The sequence below is a fragment of the Charadrius vociferus genome, unplaced genomic scaffold (genome assembly GCF_000708025.1).
Source record: "Charadrius vociferus isolate BGI_N301 unplaced genomic scaffold, ASM70802v2 scaffold1640, whole genome shotgun sequence".
Taxonomy (NCBI): Eukaryota; Metazoa; Chordata; class Aves; order Charadriiformes; family Charadriidae; genus Charadrius; species Charadrius vociferus.
In genome coordinates, this window is record NW_009646613.1 from 253,329 (window position 1) to 270,613 (window position 17,285).

At 53.7% G+C, this 17,285-nt stretch overlaps 1 protein-coding gene across 1 annotated transcript in view; it reads left to right on the forward strand.

The window, feature by feature from the left end:
• The first annotated feature begins 4,883 nt into the window (after positions 1 to 4,883).
• ATP8B3 (ATPase, aminophospholipid transporter, class I, type 8B, member 3) overlaps positions 4,884 to 17,285 on the forward strand; it is an 18,772-nt gene continuing 6,370 nt past the window's right edge. Inside the window, exons 1-19 of the mRNA XM_009887885.1 lie at positions 4,884 to 4,938; positions 5,544 to 5,635; positions 6,162 to 6,275; positions 6,735 to 6,833; positions 7,303 to 7,364; positions 7,965 to 8,037; positions 8,147 to 8,217; positions 8,793 to 8,875; positions 9,473 to 9,631; positions 10,071 to 10,159; positions 10,966 to 11,159; positions 11,858 to 12,066; positions 13,348 to 13,382; positions 13,835 to 13,991; positions 14,492 to 14,680; positions 15,137 to 15,249; positions 15,643 to 15,807; positions 16,111 to 16,222; positions 16,547 to 16,622. Coding sequence (XP_009886187.1) covers positions 4,884 to 4,938; positions 5,544 to 5,635; positions 6,162 to 6,275; positions 6,735 to 6,833; positions 7,303 to 7,364; positions 7,965 to 8,037; positions 8,147 to 8,217; positions 8,793 to 8,875; positions 9,473 to 9,631; positions 10,071 to 10,159; positions 10,966 to 11,159; positions 11,858 to 12,066; positions 13,348 to 13,382; positions 13,835 to 13,991; positions 14,492 to 14,680; positions 15,137 to 15,249; positions 15,643 to 15,807; positions 16,111 to 16,222; positions 16,547 to 16,622 — 2,147 coding nt within the window. The remainder of the gene's footprint in view (positions 4,939 to 5,543; positions 5,636 to 6,161; positions 6,276 to 6,734; positions 6,834 to 7,302; positions 7,365 to 7,964; positions 8,038 to 8,146; positions 8,218 to 8,792; positions 8,876 to 9,472; positions 9,632 to 10,070; positions 10,160 to 10,965; positions 11,160 to 11,857; positions 12,067 to 13,347; positions 13,383 to 13,834; positions 13,992 to 14,491; positions 14,681 to 15,136; positions 15,250 to 15,642; positions 15,808 to 16,110; positions 16,223 to 16,546; positions 16,623 to 17,285) is intronic.

A 17,285-nucleotide genomic window follows, 5' to 3' on the forward strand; every position in this document is an offset into this window, starting at 1 on the left:
CGCCACGGGGCTCGTGTGGGCCGCCCCCCCCAGCCCCGGGCAGGGGACGGGGCGGGGGTCAGGCTGGTCCCGTCACCCCCTTTTTTTTTGGCTAAGAGGGGCAAAAAGGTGACCAAAAAGCCCCGGGCACGAGCGCTGGCTGTGCCGGGTCTGCTGGGTGCTCCCAGGGAACCCAACAAGTCTCACGCTAATTCCTGTACCGAGCAACAACTCGACATTTATCCGGAGATTTGGGAAACAAAACCCCGTGGCAGCAGGTTGGATCAGCGCGCGACATAAATCTCCGCGTGTTTCACCAACTCGGGCCAAACCCCGCTGGCGCGGTGCCCGTTCCTGCTTAAAACTGGTTTATTTGTGTTCAGCCACGCAAACCTGCGCCAGCCTAAAATTCCATTTTTGGGGGGTGAGAAAGCCCCACTTTGGGTCTCATTAGCAGCCAGCAGCACCGCATGGCTGCTTTACAGCCGGAGACCTCGGGGACCGCTGGGACGGGACGTTCCCTGCCGGGCTGGGTGGACCGACCGGTTCATCCCAGGCATTGAGTTGGAGGAACATCCCGTAGGTTAATAAATCCCCGTTGGTCTAGCTGAGGTGTGGAGCAGCGGTCAGAGGATGTCCTGTGCCTTTGGCCGTCACTGGCCCATTCCAGCCCCGGGAAGCGCCGGTCTGGGGCCAGTGCGGGGTTTGGCCGCCGGCCCGTGTGGCTGGTGCTGGCAGAGCACCCCGGCACCCGCTGCTGGCCTCTCCCCGCTTACCCAAAGCGCAACTTTTATTGCTAATTATTGAGGTGATGAATGAGGTTCGTTGAGAGGTTTCTTGGAACGGAGGTTTCTTGGATACCTCCTTGGAAGTATTTCTCCGGCACTTTGAATCGCTCTTCTTTTTTTTTATTGCCTCCTTCCCTTTTGCTCTCCTCCCTCCTGCATCCAGCTCTGGAGTCCCCAACATAAGGACATGGACCTGCTGGAGCGTGTCCAGAGGGGAGCCATGAGGATGATCTGAGGGCTGGAGCACCTCTCCTATGAGGAGAGGCTGAGAGAGTTGGGGGGGTTCAGCCTGGAGAAGAGAAGGCTCTGGGGAGACCTTATTGTGGCCTTCCAGTGCCTAAAGGGGCTCCAGGAGAGCTGGGGAAGGACTTTTTACTGGGGCATGGAGTGATAGGATGAGGGGGAATGGCTTCAAACTGGAAGAGGGCAGGTTTAGATTAAACATTAGGAAGAAGTTTTTCACTTTAAGGGTGGTGAGGCACTGGCACAGGTTGCCCAGAGAGGTTGTTGAGGCCCCATCCCTGGAGGTGTTCAAGGCCAGGCTGGACGTGATCTTGGGCAACCTGGGCTGGTGGGAGGTGTCCCTGCCCAGGGCAGGGAGGTTGGAACTCGATGATCTTCAAGGTCTTTTCCAACCTAAACCATTCTATGATTCTATGATTTTTTTTTCCCCTTTTTCCCCTCCTCCTGGGCTCTGGTGAGGGGCTGCAGTCCCGGTTGCCTTTGCACGGTGCTTGGCTCCGCAGAGGGTCCTGCATCTGCCAACTGCAGGTGCTTAATGAGCTGTGCTTTTGCCTGGCATTGTGCTTCGGAGCAGATGAACATCGCGGAGCAGGTAATGGCAATCGTTACTGGGGACAATGGGCCTGAGAGAGGCCAAGCCCAGCAGGCACGTGATGGATGTTCAACTTCTGGCCAGATCTGGAGCGCAAGAGGGACCTTCTGAAAGGATGACCACACACAAGACTGAAGTCTTCCAGTGTATTTTCAGGAGAGGCAGGGCAGGGTCGGACCCGTTGATCAAAGCGAGTCCTCCCTTCACTGGTTTGGAAGCAGCGAGCTCAAGCAAACGTCTTGGCACACATCGCTGTCAGCCTCAGCTTTAATATTAATGTCCTGGAACAAGGAGCAAGGTCAGAAAATGCTTTGAGCAATGGAGTCAGGGCCCCGAGGGCGCTAACGGGCATTAATGGCCCCGAGCAGCCTCACGTGGGACCTCTCCCACACCTGCCCATGGGCACGGGGCTCTGTTTAAGCTCAGCGCTGGGGCTCAGTCCTAACCCAAGCTTTATTGTAGGTGGGTCTCTCTCTAGCTTGGCCACTTGCTTGTGCCTGGCTATGGTCCCAGCCTACCCATGGCCTCAAGCCCTCTACCCATGGACTGACTTTCTGGCTTGGCCTTGGAGCTGTCTGGTCCCAATGGACGTGCACAGCAACCACTGGACTATGTCTCCCCTCATCCTTTGTCACCAGACCTGATCTTGACCCGCGTGTTGACTTCCTGTCTTGAATCTGGACCTATGTCATCATTGCCAGCTTGACTGGAGAGCTGGGCTTGGGGTTGACCCTGGCTGCCATCCCTGGCTCTACCCTGCTTGCCCATGGTTGGGGACTGCAGGATGGACCATGCTGGTGAGGATTTTGGTGTGTCCTGGCCCAGTGTTGGGGATGGAGTCACAGCCGGGATGGTTGCCTCCACCCGTATGAGCCAAAGGGCACTGGCTGGTTTGGAGGGGTGTGAGCGGGTGGCTCAGTTTTCCCCATTCTGGATACCCTGAGATTCATTTTGTCTCCTGTTGGATGTTCCCTGAGGTGCGAGTACCTCCATTTAGCCCATATCCCTTGGCTCCTTTATGGTCCATGAGGAGGAGGTACCCCTGCATGGTGAGGGGAGCCCACCCCTCTGTTAGGAGGAGGCTGGGAAACGTGCCTGGCCAGGAGCAGGAGACGGAGGGCAGTTTGGTGTCCCCCCCTTGTCCCTCTGCAACCAGATGCAGCCCAGAATGGGCTGTCTGCAGGGAAAGATGTCCCAGGCTGACAGCTTCACTGGGCCAAGGACATGAGTGGGATCACAGCAGGGAGGAAGATGGAAGATCTGCATTTCTCTGTGTTAAATCCTTTGCCACCTTATTTTGCCCAAAGTGGGAACAGCCTGTCTGGGCAACAAGGGGCTTCTGTGCAGCTGGGTATGGAAGATCTCCTGTCCCTCCAGGTATCCCTGCTCTTCCCACTTACCTGTGGGACATACGGTTGTCCCAAAAAGTTGGAGCCTTGGGATGTAGCATGAGTGGGCACAAACTTGAGCATAAGAAGTTCCAGCTCCACCTGAGGAGGGCCTTCTCTCCCGTGAGGGCGGCAGAGCAGTGGCACAGGCTGCCCAGAGGGGTGGGGGAGTCTCCCCCTCTGGAGCCATCCCAAACCCGCCTGGACGCCGTCCTGTGCCACTGCTGGAGGTGCCCCTGCTCTGGTGGGGGTGGGATGGGGGAGCTCCAGAGGGCCCTTCCCACCCCCACCAGTCTGGGATTCTGGGATTCTGTGTGAGTGTCACACCACGCACAGCAGCTCCCTGCAACCCTTCCTTCCGAGCCGTGCTGTGAAAATACAGATGGGCCCAAAAAGTGCTGAGTTCATGGGTGACATTTAGGATCTGAGTACAGTGACAAATGCTGAGTCCTCAGTGGTAGAGGATGGTGTTGCGGATCAAAGATTTTTGGGGGCAAGCTCTTGGACGCAGGGGCCAAGGTGCTGCCCACGTAGCTCTTCGAGCTGGGATGAGGTGACAGCTCTGGCCCAGCTGGTGGCATCTGCGAGCGTCTCAGGGCAGCATCGTGTGTTGGGGCAAACCAGTACCAAATTTGCCTTGTACCATGAGGAGCAATAGGGAGAGGAGTAGACACTTTGGTGAAAGAATGGAAAAAAGAAGTGATCAAAGGAGCGAGATAAAAAGTAATGGCAGGGACAGACTTCTGTGTGGGATTATTTAATAATAAGGTAATTAATGCTTTATACCTCACTGACTCCTTTCATGTAAGGATCACAAAGTGCTTCACAAACATTAATTAATCTTCCCTAACATCCCTGCAGGGAAGGTCACTGAGCTACTGAGCGTAAGGGAAATCTTGTCATTGATGAAGATGGCTGTGCTCTGGGCATGACGGGTGCTCGGGTGTGATGGCAGGACGGGGAGAGTTTCTGTTCCTCGCTGATAACTTCAAATGATTTCCCATAACTTCCTCGGAGAGGAAGAATGTCTTTGAGTTTGTCGTGAGCAGCTGGGACTGGGCGAAGGTGGGTCTGAAAGATGACCCACGCCAAAGCCGTGGAGCATCCCTGAGGACACTGAGAAGGCAGCGGTCTATGCAGGTGACTCCCAGCGTCAATGCTCACGTGAGGTTTGAGTGAGCGTAAAGCACCCGTGAAGGGCAAATCTGTGACCGTTGGACAAAAACGGCAGGGCGAAGTGGATTGCAATTCAGATCTGAGCTGTGGCTGGTCCTGCAAAAGGTGGAGCGAAGAACATCAGGCGTCAGAGGGCGAAAGACATTTTCTGATGACAAATATTCAGCCTGATGTCACTGGTCTGTGACATTCAGATGGCTACAGAGGACACGGTGTCAACGTGGGGCTTTATATCTCTGGGGTAGTAAAAAGGTCTAAGTTAGTTTGTGGCTCCAGGGAAGACACTCATCCCCAGCTGTGCTCAGAAGAGCATCCCTTCTGCATGATGTCCTGTCCCTGGAGAGGCAGAGGGCCCACAGAATCACAGGATGGTCAGGGTTGGAAGGGACCTCTGGAGATCTTCCAGTCCAACCCCCCCACCAGAGCAGGGGCACCTACAGTAGTTGCACAGGACGGTGTCCAGGCGGATTTTGAATGGCTCCAGAGTGGGAGACTCCACAACCTCTCTGGGCAGTCTGTCCCAGTGCTCCACTACCCTCAAAGTAAAGAAGTTCCTCCTCATGTTAAGATGGAACTTTCTATGTTCAAGCTTGTGCCCATTACCTCTTGTCCTAGCTTTGGGATGTGGGAGCATCCCGGTGGGATCACGCTGTCTTCGCTCAGCGTTGCAAATACCTTTGGTTGTCCTTGTTCCTAGGTCCTGGCAGCGGTGGCAGCATGGCTGCACAAGACCCGGCCTCCGGCTGCCTGCATGGCAAGAAGCAGCTGCCAGGTCAGTGTGCAACAAGTGTGTTTGGGTTGGGGTTTTTTTTCCCTTTTTTTTAGACAATTTATGAGAAAGTTGACTGTGCAATAGAATTTTGAGGTGGGAAAGAAGCAGATTTAGGGTGAAATAGTCTGGAAGGATTGACTGTGAGCTAGAGTGCAGGAGCTGGGGAACATGGCTGGGATGTCCCTTGCTCGGTGGTATCTGCACTGGGATAGCAAAAATGAAATCAAGAGAGGAACAACCAAAGACTGGGCTTGGAGGAGTCATCCTTCACCTGGCCTGACTCTACTGTCAAACCAAACCTGAGCCCAAAGGGTTAACCTGAGGCTCAGAGGGGAAGTGTGTGCAGCAGTCCTACATCTCTGGACGCTTTTGGCCTCCTGCCCCCTCTGTCCACTCTGTGATCCAGCTGACCCCAAAGGTCCAGTTCCATCCCAGCTGTACTTCCAGCTGCTCTCAAGCTGTAGGTGCACTATGGAATGCCAGTAGTGGGTCACCATGAGCCCAGTGGCACCATCACTGGTCCTTGTGTCCTCCTTGGAGGCCAGAGGCTGATGGCCAGGGCCTGGCTCTGATGAGAGCTGGTGGATATCCACTTGCTTTTCCAGCTTTCACCTGGGAGGTGAGGGCCAATGACCGAAACTACCACATGCAGTTCAAGAAGAAATTTGCCTTCTGTCTGTCCAAGAAGAAGTATGCGGTGAGTCAGCCTGGGCCAGTCCTGGGCCATTTCTTTACCCAGTCCCTGATTCCTGAGCTGGTGGTGGTCAGGGGTGACATGTCAGAGATGCTCCAGTAGAATGGAGAGTCACATACATAATCCTCAATGAAGAGGAAGGGCTGCTCCCTGCCTGGTGCCCCAGATGCCCTCTGAAACTGTCAGCCAAGGAGCAGAACTGTATGAAGGATACTTTTTAGTCTGATGGTCAAATCAAAAGAAAGACTTTTGAAAAAGTTTAAATTTAACAAAACCGGATTATTTTTTTTCCCAGCTAAATAATGACTATCCAGTTGGGGGTCCGTGAGGTATGCTTTAGATGATCAGAAGCAAATTATTTTGTTTCAATTTTATATGACCCTTTGCTCCAATATGTTCTTTTCATTATGGCTTCGGTAAATTTTTAAAGGCATCTCTTATGCCATGCAAAGTTGAGAAGTCCTAAAAACGCCAGAACGTTTTTGGTATTTTCAAAGCACATCCTTCACTTCATGCCTTTCTTCTGCAGGGCAATGCCATTAAGACAGCCAAGTACAACATCTTTACCTTCCTGCCACTGAACCTCTATGAGCAGTTTCATCGCATGGCCAATGTCTACTTCGTCTTTGTCATCCTCTTACAGGTGGGCTGGACACCAAGGTGTGCGAGACTGTCTAGCAAAAGAGGGTTGTCTGGTGTTTAGAATAGGGGATTCTGGTCCAAAATGGTGTGAAGGATGCGGCTTTTCAGTAGTGTTCATTGTCTTTCATGAACTCTGAGGGGTTTAACCTATATTAAGTTTCATTACTTTAAAGTGATTGGGTTTGGATGTAAGCGAAGCTCATGTGGACCACACCTAAATAGAAATCCTACCCTCCAAATTCAGGGACTCACATGCATTTCACACTTCCACTTCAAAAAAGAGGTGGAAATTCAATGAAACAGTTCTCCGTAGACAGAGATGTTGATTTGACTCGTCTTAGATGGGTTCCTGCCATCCTCAGGTGCTGGTTGGGAAGGGCACATGGGAGCGAGGAGTCACCTCAAGTGTCCCAAGGTGGGATGAAAGTTGTGTCAGTGGTCTAAAATTCTCCTTCTCTAGACCTTCCCTGAGATCTCCACACTGCCCTGGTACACTCTGCTGTTCCCCCTGAGCTGCCTTCTCACCATCCGGGGTCTACGAGACTTGATTGATGACATTGTGAGTATGAGTTTGAGCAAAAGGCTGTGAGTATTGGGCAAAGGTCCTGGGGGGAGGACGGTTGGCAGAAAGGGCTCCTTTGCTGTGGGATGAACTGAAAAGCTTGGGAGTTGCCATCATTCATCGTTCCTGAGGTACCATCAACTTTACCATGTCCAAAACACTTTCTATTTTCCCTTGGGAAGGATGTGACCAGCCGGCTGCTTTCCTTGCGGTCTAGACCCCCATCTTTGTCATCTTTAATATCTTAACCAATGGCTACATTCCCAAGTTAGTCCCCAGAAATGCCTCGGGGGAATTTTGCCTCTTTGTTCATCAGAATACATCTTCCAATGGCTTCAGAAAGCAGATCTTGCCCTGGGGCTGAGGCAGCAGATTATGGCATGAAGAGGGTTGTTTTCATGGGACAAGGAAGTCTGGCATAGCCCATCCCTTTCTTTTGGCCTTTTTTTTTCTCTCCTCTGTGCAGGGCCGTCACCAAAGTGACAGAAACATCAACAACAGACCATGTGAAATCCTGTCTGGGAAGAGGTGAGGGGCTTTGGGAAGCTGTTCCCATGTTTTCCAGGCCTGTGTGGAATGATGATGGATCATCTGAAGTGCTGAGCATCCTTGGGCATAGCAGATGAGAAGGGCTTTGGTGGGAATGTCCCTCACTCTGCAAACTCCCATCACCTCCCAAAATCTGCTGCAGGTCCAACTGTTCCCTTGTAGGGATGATCATACCCCAGTCACAGACAACAGGTCTAAAAAAGCCCTAATTTCCTGTGATATGCTGGGAGATGGGTTTCCTGGCCACAGAAGTTCCTCCAAGTCTTCATATCTAACCCATGGAGTCATACTCCTGCTAAACACTGGTCCAGGGAAGGAGCAACATTTCCCACCTGCGGCCAGGGGGCTGTGAGTCCCTGCCACCCGCAAATGGGTGACAAATGGGTACTTGTGCCATCCTCAGTGCTTAGGCGCCCTTTGGTCATGCAGATGGGAGGCCGCCATGGTGGCAGAGGACCCAACAATCTGGAGACCCCATTCATGCAAGAAGCTGGGACAGACACAGAGGACAGAAACAGCCACGGCCCCCGTTCCCCCACTTCTGCGAGGGTAAAAATTTCCCCTGTAATTCTCCTGCAGCTTCCGCTGGCAGAAATGGCGTGACATCTGCGTCGGGGACATCGTCCGCCTGCGTAAGGAGAGTTTTGTCCCGGTGAGCAGGGCCTTGGAGCTGGCCGCGTGCCGGGGGGTGGCTGCGGGGGGGGATTTTTGGCAAGGAGGTGCTCAACCAGGTGCTCTCTCCCCACTTCTTGCTCTTCAAGGCCGACATGCTCTTGCTGTGCAGCTCAGAGCCCAGCAGCCTGTGCTACGTGGAGACTGCCGACATCGATGGGTGAGGAGAGGGGCACAGGACCACGATTGCCATGGGAGGAGAGGGGCAGAGACATCCCAGCCAACGGCTGAAGCCTCCGGTCTTGAGCCCCCACGGCACTGGGGTGGGGGGATCAGGCACACAGGGAGGGCTCCAAGTCCAGCAGAAACCATGGGATGTAGGGGATCCTCTGAACGCTAAACCTACAGACACCCAAGAAATGGGATTTGGGCCCCAAATTTTGAAAATGGGCTGCCAAAACCACTTTTGAGGCTTCCACAGAGCAGCTGGTGACCTCGGGCATCTCTCTCCGTCTCTCAGCTCCCTCCCAGCCATGCTGAGGAGAGCAGCTCCCCATCCTTCCTGCCTCCATCTGCTGGATGATTTAATGGTGGGGTCACCGGGCCAGGGCTCTCTCCCTGCAAGAGAGCTCCACATCTGGCACGATAGGTCCCTATCTCACTTTTCATTGCCACCACTCATGTAATCACCCGATAATTAACGGCTTCTCTGTCCCATGGGTCCGACAGCAAAATTAACAGCTCTGTTACTCCACCGGGTTGTTTTATTTTTCCCTCCCTGGCTCTTGTTCTCAGGGAAACAAACCTGAAGTTCAGACAAGCCCTTCTGGTCACCCACCAGGAGCTGGTGAGCGAGGAGAGCATGGCTGCCTTTGATGGTGAGTCTCCCAGACAGGCCAGGATGCGGCCATCCCGCTGGAATGGGATGGGTTCAGCCTCGGGAAGTCTCTGTCCCCCTCAGGCACCAAGTGCCATCGATCCAATGGGAGGTTGCATGTGCTCCTGCCTGCAAGGAGCCAACGACCTTGTGTGGAGGCCCTTCCCCAGCAGAGTGGCTCTGTGACAGGTCCATCAGGGTTCTGCACCTTCCCCCTTTCCCTCTGCCCTGGAATCAAGTGTGTGGCTCCCAAACCTGAGCTCAGACCTTGGATTTTTTCCCCTTTGGTCCTCCATAGGATGCAGAATCCCCTCTCGGAGGCTCTGGGTTTCTACTTTCTCCAGTTTTATAGCCCAGGGCAGTTCCTGGACTGAGCACCATCCCAGCACAGCAAGGTGGCCCTCCAGCTTAGCCTTAATTTGAGCCACCCATACCTCAGCTGGATCTGGAGATGCCCTGACAAGACCTGAATCTCCCTGAGAAGCCCCCAACACCCCTCTTGGGAGGGGGCAAGCATGGGGGGGGAGGGGGATGAGGGGAGATGAAGGTCCTCTCATTTCCCCCAATGCCATCACCTGAATCGTGCCCTCTGCTCAAGGGAGAGTGACCTGTGAGGAGCCCAACAGCCGCATGCACAGCTTCACTGGCACGCTGGAGTGGAGGGGTGAGACCTACTCACTTGACAGCGAAAGGATCTTGCTGCGAGGCTGCAAGCTTCGCAACACCGACGTTTGCTACGGCTTGGTTATCTACGCAGGTGGGCACCCAGGAAGGGCAGAAAACACCCAGGTGACCGGGGATGGGGATTTTAAGCTGCCCAAGCTCTTCTGGCACCAGCAGGTCCCATTCTCAGGGAGATGGTGTGGTGGTACCAAAGCTCTGCTCATCCCAGGTTATATTTCACCCGCACCACGTCCTGGATCCACTTTGTGGCCCTTTGTGCTTGCGGCTCAGCACAGCTGAGAGCTTGGCCATGAGTGGCTGTGGGTAGAGGGGAGGGGTAGGATCTGGTCTAAGCAGCACTTCTCCCAGTGTGCAGCCACGGCTTGATTAACCACTGATGGAGGGATGTGGTTCTCTGAAGTCTTCAGAGGTGGGGAGATGTTGTTATGGAGGAAACCAGCATCACTTAGCTGCAAGTCAACCTGCTGGGGGCTGTGGACTTGCATTTTTACTTCTAAATGTTTCTTGTCCAGGATTTGATACAAAAATTATGAGGAACTGTGGAAAGATCAAGCGGAAGAAAACCAAGCTGGACCGCATGATGGACCGGCTGGTGATCATAGTGAGTGTGGTGCAAATACCTCTTGCCCTGGTCCATTGGCCTCCTGGGGTTGCTCACAAGTCTTCTCATGAGAGGCTGCTTGCTTGGGTGATGCTGATTTTCTTAAGCTTGTGATATTTTGCTCAAAATATCTTGGGTTTAACATGTTATGGGCAAATACCAAGTGATGTTCTCAGGAAGTGGCAGTTGCCGGGTCTGCAGCAGTCTGTGTGGTGCTTGTGTTGCTTAAACCCTGGGTGCTGGCAGCTTTGAGTCCTCAGCTGTAGAGCAGACCCTTGAACCAGCTGGAGTATTCAGGAGCTCCAAGCCCTCCTGGCCTGCTCTACTAACCCATAACCGTGCAGGTCCCAGGAGGCATTTTGTGCTGAGGGACCTGCAGGAGGATGGGGGAAGGAGGAGCCTTTCCTCTGGGGGAAGCAAAACAGCGTGGTCATAATGAGGAACTGGATGGCTCTTATTCCTGTTCCTGGTGGTTGAGTGTCATCACCTCTCAAATTGGCCACCAGCATTCCTCTGTTCACTGGCACTTCAGAAGGAAGGCTGTAGGACACCCCCTTGTCCAAGGAGCTGGTGTCTGAGGAGGGTGGGAAAGTTGGGGTTTGCTGTGTGTGTCAAGCGGAAATACATGCTGTGGTCCTTCAGTCTTGGCCCATGATAAGCTCTGAGAACCTGAAGGCACAAGGACACTTTCCACAAGTTTACAACTAAATGAGGCAAACAGTCTGGAAGGGGCAATGGTTGGTCCTAGAAAAGAGTCTGGTGGGCTCTCCGTGATGTGACAGTCTCATCCTGGCTTCCTATCTCAGATCTTCCTGGTGCTGTTGGCCACGTCGCTGTGCCTCGCTGTTGCCTCTGGGTTCTGGGCCAGGATGTTCCAGGAGAAGCACAGCTACCTCTCTGCTCTCTACAAGCATACAACTCCTGCCCAGCAGGCCTTCTTCAACTTCTGGGGCTTCACAATCCTCCTGAGCATCATCATACCCATGTCCATGTATATAACGTAAGAACACCAGAGCTTGGAAGTGATCAGAGATCAGTACCCCACTCCCTGTCCTTGGCCATCATCTGGCACCTCAGTTTAAGCCACAAAATGAGGCTGCACAAAAGATCCAGCTGTGATCCTGAGCAAGTCATTCCCATGTGTTCCCTTAGCCGTAAGAGGGTAAGGATGGATGGGGGGGGTGTCTTACAAACATTGATGATGTGCTTTGAGGTCTTCTCAGAGGAAACCCAGAGAAGGGATGCAAAGACTGAGGTACTGAGGTTGGAAACTGTGGGCAGGCTGAGGATGAGACTGATGAGGGTGGTGTTTCCCACCAGCAGGGTCGAGAAGAGAAGGGCGCAGCCATTGTGAGCAGGCAATAATCACAATTTGTGCTGGAAGAAGCAGTTTCCAAACCCTTCGGCCCTTCACTGAATCTCCAGATCTATGAATTTTGTCATCAAGGGCCAGATTTCCAGAGGGGGGGGCCAGTAGCCTGGCACCCAGTGGGCTCTCACTCCCATGTGATGAGCCTTCTGGAAAACTGGCCATGCACAATGAAAACCCTCTTGCTCCCCCCAAGCTCAGAGCAATAGGATCCAGGTGGGGAGTTGCCCTCTGCCCTTTCATCCTGTGTCAGATCCCCAAGACCCCCTGGGATGTGAGTAATGAGATCTCCTTCCTCGGTGTAAGTTTTCTTCTATCGGACTCCCTAGGTTCGAATTCATCTATCTGGTGAACAGCTTTTTTATCAACTGGGATCTGGAAATGTATTACGCTGTCAAGGACATTCCAGCAAAAGCCAGAAGCACCAGCCTCAATGATCAGCTTGGCCAGATCGAATATATCTTCTCGGACAAGACTGGCACCTTGACACAAAATGTTATGAGCTTCAAGAAATGCTGCATCAACGGGACCATCTATGGTAACTTTTGGTGGATGCAAGTTCATAGAGACTCACGAGTGAGGTAGACCTTCAATTTAGGCCACTTTGGTTCTTCTCCTGGCTTGCTAGGAAGCTTGGGGCTTGTGGATCAATTTTGGTGGTCTGGCGTGCAAGTGGAAGCTGTAGGAGTTCATCTTGTTCTCATCGCCCCTGTTAGTGGTGCTTTGCAGGGACCACCATGCCGGCAGTCACATTTGTCTTGTGCTCCCACAGGGCACAGTTCTGCCCTCCTGAAACACGTGCCTGCCTTTCGGGAGATGTATCGTGCCCCAAATTCAGCTGAGATCAGCTAGGTCTGCCCTGATACAAAAGGGAGCCTGGGGTTAGGAGCTCAGCACAGCCACATGGCAAACACGTAGTCTGAGTGAGGTGGATCCCACCTGGATGATGGTGGCCCAGGTGTCCAGGACAGGGCAGGCATAGGAGCCACGGGGTGATGGACCAGTGAGGACCATGGATTTTTATTTTCTATTAAAGTCTTGGAGAGAAAAAGGAGGTTTTGCTTTTCTTCTTTGCATCGCTTTCTGGTGAATCTCCAGCTTGGTTTCCAAATCTGGGCACTCTGAGGCTTTCAGGTTACCTATGGAGGATGCAAAGAAATTATCGTTTCCCTCAGGTTGTTTCTTTACAGGGAATGCATGTCAGTGCTCTTGGGGCTTTTTTATGATTCTGCTTGTTTTTTTTCCCTTAGAAACCTGAGAATTGCCAAGTCCTTCCTTTTCTTATCGCTACACTTACTCGAGCTCTCAGTTGGCCTTTGGGAGCTGTCTCAGTGCTTAATTAGTGAAATTTAGCAAGTGGGACAGACCAGAGCTTTAACATGGAGCTCCTTTTTCCTGAGATAAATTGGGACAAATGGACAGTGCTGAAAGCAAAGAGGAGAAAAAAAAAAAAATAATGTGGCAAAGTTTTTAAGCAGGAATAAACCCCGTTTTTCCCCTGCCTGATGGACGTGTCACACCCCTGTGATCTCACCGGTCTCTGGCCAACCGCAGAGTCTCCCGGGAAACATGGGGGAAGGCTAAACCTGAATTTTTAACAGTAAAACCATGTAGAAAGTTGGAACAGTCCAAGAGCCAAGTAAGTCAAACCTGGACATCCCAACAGAACCTGGCTCATGACCGACACCTAGCAGATGCTGCAAACTGGTCCCTTTTGGCCAGAAAAAGCCGCAGTCCCTTCTAGAGAAACCACTCGGAGCCCCTGCGAGTGATGCCCGCTGCCAGCTCTCTATTAATTGAATTATTTTTATTTTGGCAGGTACAGGCACGGGCCGTGGGAACAAGCAGCCATCGGTGCGTAACTCCCCTCTCCCATGTGGCGCGGGGTCGGGCGCTGCTCCTCACCGGCCCCAAAGCCGCGGCAGTTATTGATTACACCGGCAGCAGGACCAGCCCGTGGGTTTGGAGCACAGCTTGCTTACGACGGGATCCCATGCTCTAACAGAGGCATGCGCTTCCTCAGGCTGGCGAGTTTGCCAGTTCTCAGCTGCCAGTTGAGGACAGGGAAACCACCAGGTTTATAAAATAATGCTGTTCTGAGTTTTATTTAATTTATTATTATTATTATTATTATTCCCAACCTTTTTATACTCACCCCCAATGCAGAGCTCCACTTATGGACTCTGATTGGAATCGGACCGTGCCGGCACAGGGTTGCTGTATTGCGAGCCAGCAGCATCCCCGGTGCGGTGCCCCGTGCTCGGTCCCTCTCTCGGGTGCCTGCAGTCTGCCCGTGCCTCTTGCAGGGGTCAGGGTTGACCTGGAGCCACCACGGGGAGAAGAAGTTGAACTTTTGCGACGCGACGCTGCTGGAAGCTGCCCGGCGGGACAGTGACCCCGTGCTGAGGGAGTTCCTGAGGCTGCTGGCCCTCTGCCACACCGTCATGGTGGAGGAGAAGGGCGGTGGGTTGACCACAGTGGTTGACGTGCTCGGAGTGGGGTTGAGCTGCCGTTCAAGGCATCAGAGCCATGATGGCTTTTGACATTGCCCAACAATGGCTTTGCTGGGGGGGTGCAGGTGGCGTGAGAGCCTGGGGATGCTTTGGACCACTGTCCGAGCATCATGGATGTGTACATTCGGGTTTGTTTTAAAGCTAATTAGTTGGAACAGAAGCACAGCGGGGATAATCCATCCCTGTCTGGGCACATGTCCTACCTGAGGCAATGAGCAGAAGAGATGGGACAAGCAGGACTGTTTCCCTAGCCTCGTGGCTTGGACTTTAGGGTCTCCACAGATAATGTTGGTGCTGGGAAAGAACAGGGTGTTTCAGGTGGTGGCTGCCCTACTGACTGGCTACCGGCTGGCAGGAGCAAGGCAGTCTGGTGGAGAAGGCCTTCATGGACTTGGCCACCAAGAGTTGCTTAGCTGGGAGTCTTGTCTAACTCCTACTCCTCTTCTGCAGACCAGCTGGTTTATCAGGCAGCTTCACCGGATGAAGAAGCGCTGGTGTTGGCAGCCAGGAACTTGGGGTACGTCTTTCTGGCCCGAACACAAGACACCATCACCATCAGTGAGCTGGGGATGAAGAGGACATACAAAGTGCTGGCCATGCTGGACTTCAACAGCGATCGCAAGAGGATGTCTGTCCTGGGTGAGCAGGACGGGGTGTCTTGGGGGCCACCCCAGGAACATGGAGGGTCCCTTCCGTACTCAGCCCTACAAGGGATGGCACTGGGATGGCTGTGATTGACCACAACTGGCATAGGGGCTCTTAAGGACCATCCTGGTCATCCCGGTGGTTTTGCTCACCCTGATACCTTGGTGAAGGCAGCCAAGAAGGGTTTGAGCAGCGACTAAAGGGTTTGAGCAGAAAGCATGAGTAAATCAGGGGCTCAGAGGAGGTGTGTGAGGAACTGGGAGTCCTTGAGACCTGGTCCTGCCTCATGGTGGTGTAGATCTGGGGAAATTCCTGTGCTTCTTATGACTGTGAGCAGAAAAGCACTAGCGTCCGCTGTGGTGCCTTCTGCAGCATGGCCATTGCATGGGGACAGCGATGCGTGGGAGCCATCTCCCTGGGTACATATGCTGTCCTTCCCCTCCTTCCCAGTGCGAGACCCCCAGGGCATGATCCGGCTCTACACCAAAGGGGCTGACACGGTCATCCTGGAGAGACTGCAGAGGCGAGGGCCCAATGAGACCTTCACCGAGATGGCGCTGGATGTGAGTTTGGGGCAGAAAGGGCTGGTCTCCCTGCTGCTGGCTTTGGGCTGGGTGTCCTGGAGTCCCCTGGCTGCTCTTTCTCCCTCTGCCTTCAGAATTTTGGTCCTTCTTTCTTCCTTCTGCTCTAGAAGCCCCACCTGCATATGGGACAGGGGGTAAGAGGGCATCAAATACACCTTTGGTGTTCTGCATGGACCAGTTGCATCGCAAGGCTGCTTATGGGGATGCTGTAGGGTGGGGGAGGGAGTCAGAGCCCAGAGGGAGACCCTCAGATCCTGCAGGGTCTTCTGGCCCTGCCCATGGGAGCATTGTGGCTGGCTGGCATGATGCCCTGGTCCACTGTGAGAGTCATCCTGGTTGAGGGAAGGGAAACCTGATGTCTTATCTCTGCAGCGCTTTGCAGAGGAGACACTGAGGACTTTATGCTTGGCCAGCAAGGAGGTGAGCGAGGTCGAGTACAGCGTGTGGAGCAGGAGGCACCATGAGGCCAGCGTCCTGCTGCAGGACCGCGCGCGGGAGCTGGACAAGCTGTACGAGGAGATGGAGCAGAACCTGCAGGTGGGATGAGGCCGGGGTTTTGGAGGAACCAGCTCTGCTGGTCCCACAGAGGGCAGGAGTGAGGGGTTCAGCTCTCTGGGATGAGGGGGTGAAGTGTCCAACCCAACACCCTTCCCCTGGGTGGGAGGGCAGGCAGACCTTCCCCCCAGGGGTGACTTTATGACATGCCAGTAGACACTGGGTTAGATATCTGTCAGGTTGTGTCTATCCATGGGCAAGGAACCCTCACTGGATCCAGGGGTAATTCCCACCTCTGCATCTTGCCCTGCCCCATGTCATGCCACCCACTCACCCTCCTTCCAGCTGCTTGGGGCCACGGCCATTGAGGACAAGTTGCAAGATGGAGTCCCTGAGACCATCCAGCTGCTGAAACTGGGCAACATTAAAGTGTGGGTGCTGACAGGAGACAAACAAGGTCAGTGGAGGCAACCCCAGAACCCACCAACACACTTCAGCTTCTCCCCTAACCAGGATCAAAGAGAAAGGAGACCCCAGGGCGGGAAACCACCAGGTTCTGCTCTTCCCTTTAATATAAAATAACAGCATGTCCCACAGGTCGTGTAACCCATGGGGAAACTGAAACCGGGGAAGCCATCTGGATGATGGCACAGAGCTGGGGCAGAGCCCCCAGCAGCTGCTGCCCACCAAGGGCTGTTGGACCCGAGGGCTGGGGGCTGCCTCAGGGTTGGGGGGGGGAAGCACCATGTGGCCATCAGCTGTTGACACCTGCATGTTGCAGAGACCGCAATGAACATTGGCTACGCATGCAAGCTGCTGACGGATGACATGGAGATCCTGGAGGAGAAGGAGATCAGGTGAGGAATCATGACCTCCTGGTTCAAGACATGGTTGTCCCCACTGAAGACACCCGAGAGCATAGGAACCTGTGCAGGGTGCGCTGAGCTTGACTCTGCCAGAGGTGCTTCTTGTTCCCTGTCCCAGTCTGGACGTCCATGGCCCTCATCTGCTGATGCAGAGGAACATTATGAAATTGAGGAACCTTATGAAATTCAACAAGGACCAATGTAGGGTACTGCACCTGGGGAGGAATAACCCCATGCATCAGTACAGGTTGGGGACTGACCTGCTGAAGAGCAGCTCTGTGGAAAGCAACCTGGGAGTCTGGGTGGACAACAGGATGCCCACGAGCCAGCAATGTGCCCTGGTGGCCAAGAAGGCCAATGGCATCCTGGGGGGCATCAAGAAGAGCGTGGCCAGCAGCTGGAGAGAGGTCATCCTCCCCCTCTGCTCTGCCCTGGGGAGACCACATCTGGAGCACTGTGGCCAGTTCGGGGCTCCCCGGGTCAAGAAGGACAGGGATCTGCTGGAGAGGGTCCAGCAAAGGGCTACAAAGATGAGGGGACTGGAGCATCTTTCTGATGGGACTTGGGGCTTTAGTCTGGAGGAGAGAAGACTGAGGGGGGATCTTATCAATGCTGATAAATCCTTAAAGGGAGGGTGCCGGGGGGATGGGAACA